Genomic DNA, 2,500 nt, shown 5'->3' on the forward strand with positions numbered 1-2,500 from the left:
CCTCCTAATCATCATCATCATCATCATCACTACCATCACTCATCACCATCTTCCTCCTCTTCCCTTTTCTATTTCTCCTTCTCCCTCTCCTCTCTCCCCCTCCTCCTATCCTCCCTCCTCATCATCATCATCACATCATCTTTATCATCACCACCACCACCACCATCATCAAAAAGAAAGGAAAAAAAGTCAAGCACTCCCAATTACCAAAAGACCCAGTTAGAAGACGCCTAACTACCCCTAACCACCCCATTCCCCCTTCCGCTCGTTTCGCCCCGATAAGCCCCTCCCACCCGGCCGCCGCTGGGACAGGTCGGCGGCGGCGGCGATCAGCAACAACCCGGTCTTATGCGTTGCTGTTTGACGGGTCCAGTGTAAACCTTTGGATTTCGTCACCCCGTATAAGGAAGGAGGGGGGGGGGGGGGAGAGAAGAAAGGAGAAGGAGGAAGAAGAGAGAATGATTTTTTTTTACCAGCTTTGTCATATACGTAAACTGTTATGGATTAGTGTTGTTATTCTCATGATTATGATTGTTGTTGTTATTATTATTATATATTTAGAAATTCTCATTACTATCAATCATTCTCCTCATTATTATAATCAATACTATTATATAAAAAAAATCTTATTACTATCATTCTCCTCATTATTATTATTATCATCATTATTACCATTACTATTAGTAGTAGTATTGTTTATATTGTTGTTCATATTATTATCGTTAGCATCATTATCATCACTATTACCATTATCATTATCATTACCTTTATTTATATTATCCATTATTATCATCATGGTCATCATTACTATTATCATAATGATCATCATTATCATAATCTTCATAATCATCACTCTACCACTGCCATCATAATCATAATTACTATTATTATCATCATCAAAATAATTTTTGATATCATTATTATCATTATTGTTATCATTATGTCATCGTTATTATCCTTTAAGATTTTCATTATCAATATCATTATTATCTTTACCATCATTATGGTAATCATAATCTTTATCATTATTATTACCATTATTATAATCATATAACAATTGTCATTACAAATACTATTATCACATTTGTTAATTTTCATTATCCTAATTATCATTTCTTCCATAATCGTTCACTATCATTATCATCATTTCCAGTGCCATCATGATCATCATAATTATCATGATCATCATAATCATCATGATCATCATAATCATCATGATCATCATAATCTTCATTATCATCATAATAATTATCATTATCATCATTTCTAGTGCCATCATGATCAACATAAATCTCATTATCATCATAAATTTCATTATCATATAATAATTATCATTATCATTATCATCATTTTCAGTGCCATCATGATCAACATAAATCTCATTATCTTCAGTTCTCTATTATCATTATCATTATCTTTTTCACAAAAAAATCTTACTTTCTTTGTCTTTTCCTTTTTAAAATTTTCTCTTGTTTTTTTTTTATCAATTTTCTTTTTCGTTTCTTTTTCTTTATTGCTTCTCTTTCTTCTTTCTTTTCTTTTTTTTCTTCCTTCCTTCTTTCTTTCTTTGTTTCTCTTTCTATATTATAGATGCCTCCTCTCCCTTCTCTCTGCATCTCCCTATCCTTCTATCCTGTCTCCCTACCTCCCTTTTACGTCTCTTTTATTCAGTCTCTCTCTCCTCTTCCCCAATTCTCTACCCGACCCTCTCCCCCATCCTCTCCTCTATCCTCCCTCTTTCCCTATACCTCTCCCTCCTTCTCTTTCCTTCTCCCTCCTTCTCTACCTTTCTTCCTCCTTCTCTACCCTTCTTCTTCCTTCTTTATTCGTCTTCCTCCTTCTCTACCTTTCTTCCCCCTTCTCTACCCTTCTTCCTCCTTCTCTATCCTCCTTCCCCCTCGTCCCTCCCTTTTCCAATTATCCCGCAACTATCCCTACCACTATCCTCCTCTAATCCACCCCATCCCTCTCCCTTATCCATGGCAATAAATGGAATATAACTAAATCATCATAATTATTATCATTAACTATCCCCCCCTCTCCCTTTCCATTCCTTTTTCCCCTTATCCTTCCCCACCCTTTCTCTCTTACCCTTAACCCCCTACCCCCTGCTTACCCCCTACCACTCCCTCCTACCTCCTCCCTCATCCCCTCCCCCTTATCCCTCCTTCTCCCCCGTACCCACACTTCCCCCTTCACCCAACCAACTCCAAACCCCCAACCACCCTCTTCCCCCGCCCCCCACCAACCCCTTACTTCCCCCGCCCCCCCTCCCCACCAACCTCTTACTTCCCCCTCCCCCTCCCCCTCCCCCCTATCCCCCGTACCCCTACTTCCCCCCTCCCCCAACCAACCAATCCTTACTTCCCCCTCCCTCCTCCCCCACCTTATAACCCCAACCCCCCTCTTCCCCCAACACCCCTCTTCACCCCCTCCCCCTCACCCCACCCTCCATCATACCCCCACCCCCCCACCCTCTTTAATCTTACCTGCTGGGCGG

The 2,500-nt window shown here is 40.2% G+C and overlaps 1 protein-coding gene across 1 annotated transcript in view; it reads right to left on the reverse strand.

Annotated features, from left to right (window-relative positions):
- The window catches only part of LOC113806100 (uncharacterized), a gene marked incomplete in the record, with an annotated part of 269,699 nt that overhangs the window by 4,071 nt on the left and 263,128 nt on the right, over positions 1-2,500 (reverse strand). Inside the window, 1 exon segment of the mRNA XM_070141168.1 lies at positions 2,490-2,500. This exon segment is cut by the window's right edge and continues 187 nt beyond it. Coding sequence (XP_069997269.1) covers positions 2,490-2,500 — 11 coding nt within the window.

Source organism: Penaeus vannamei, chromosome 27 (genome assembly GCF_042767895.1).
Source record: "Penaeus vannamei isolate JL-2024 chromosome 27, ASM4276789v1, whole genome shotgun sequence".
In the NCBI taxonomy this organism is placed as follows: domain Eukaryota; kingdom Metazoa; phylum Arthropoda; class Malacostraca; order Decapoda; family Penaeidae; genus Penaeus; species Penaeus vannamei.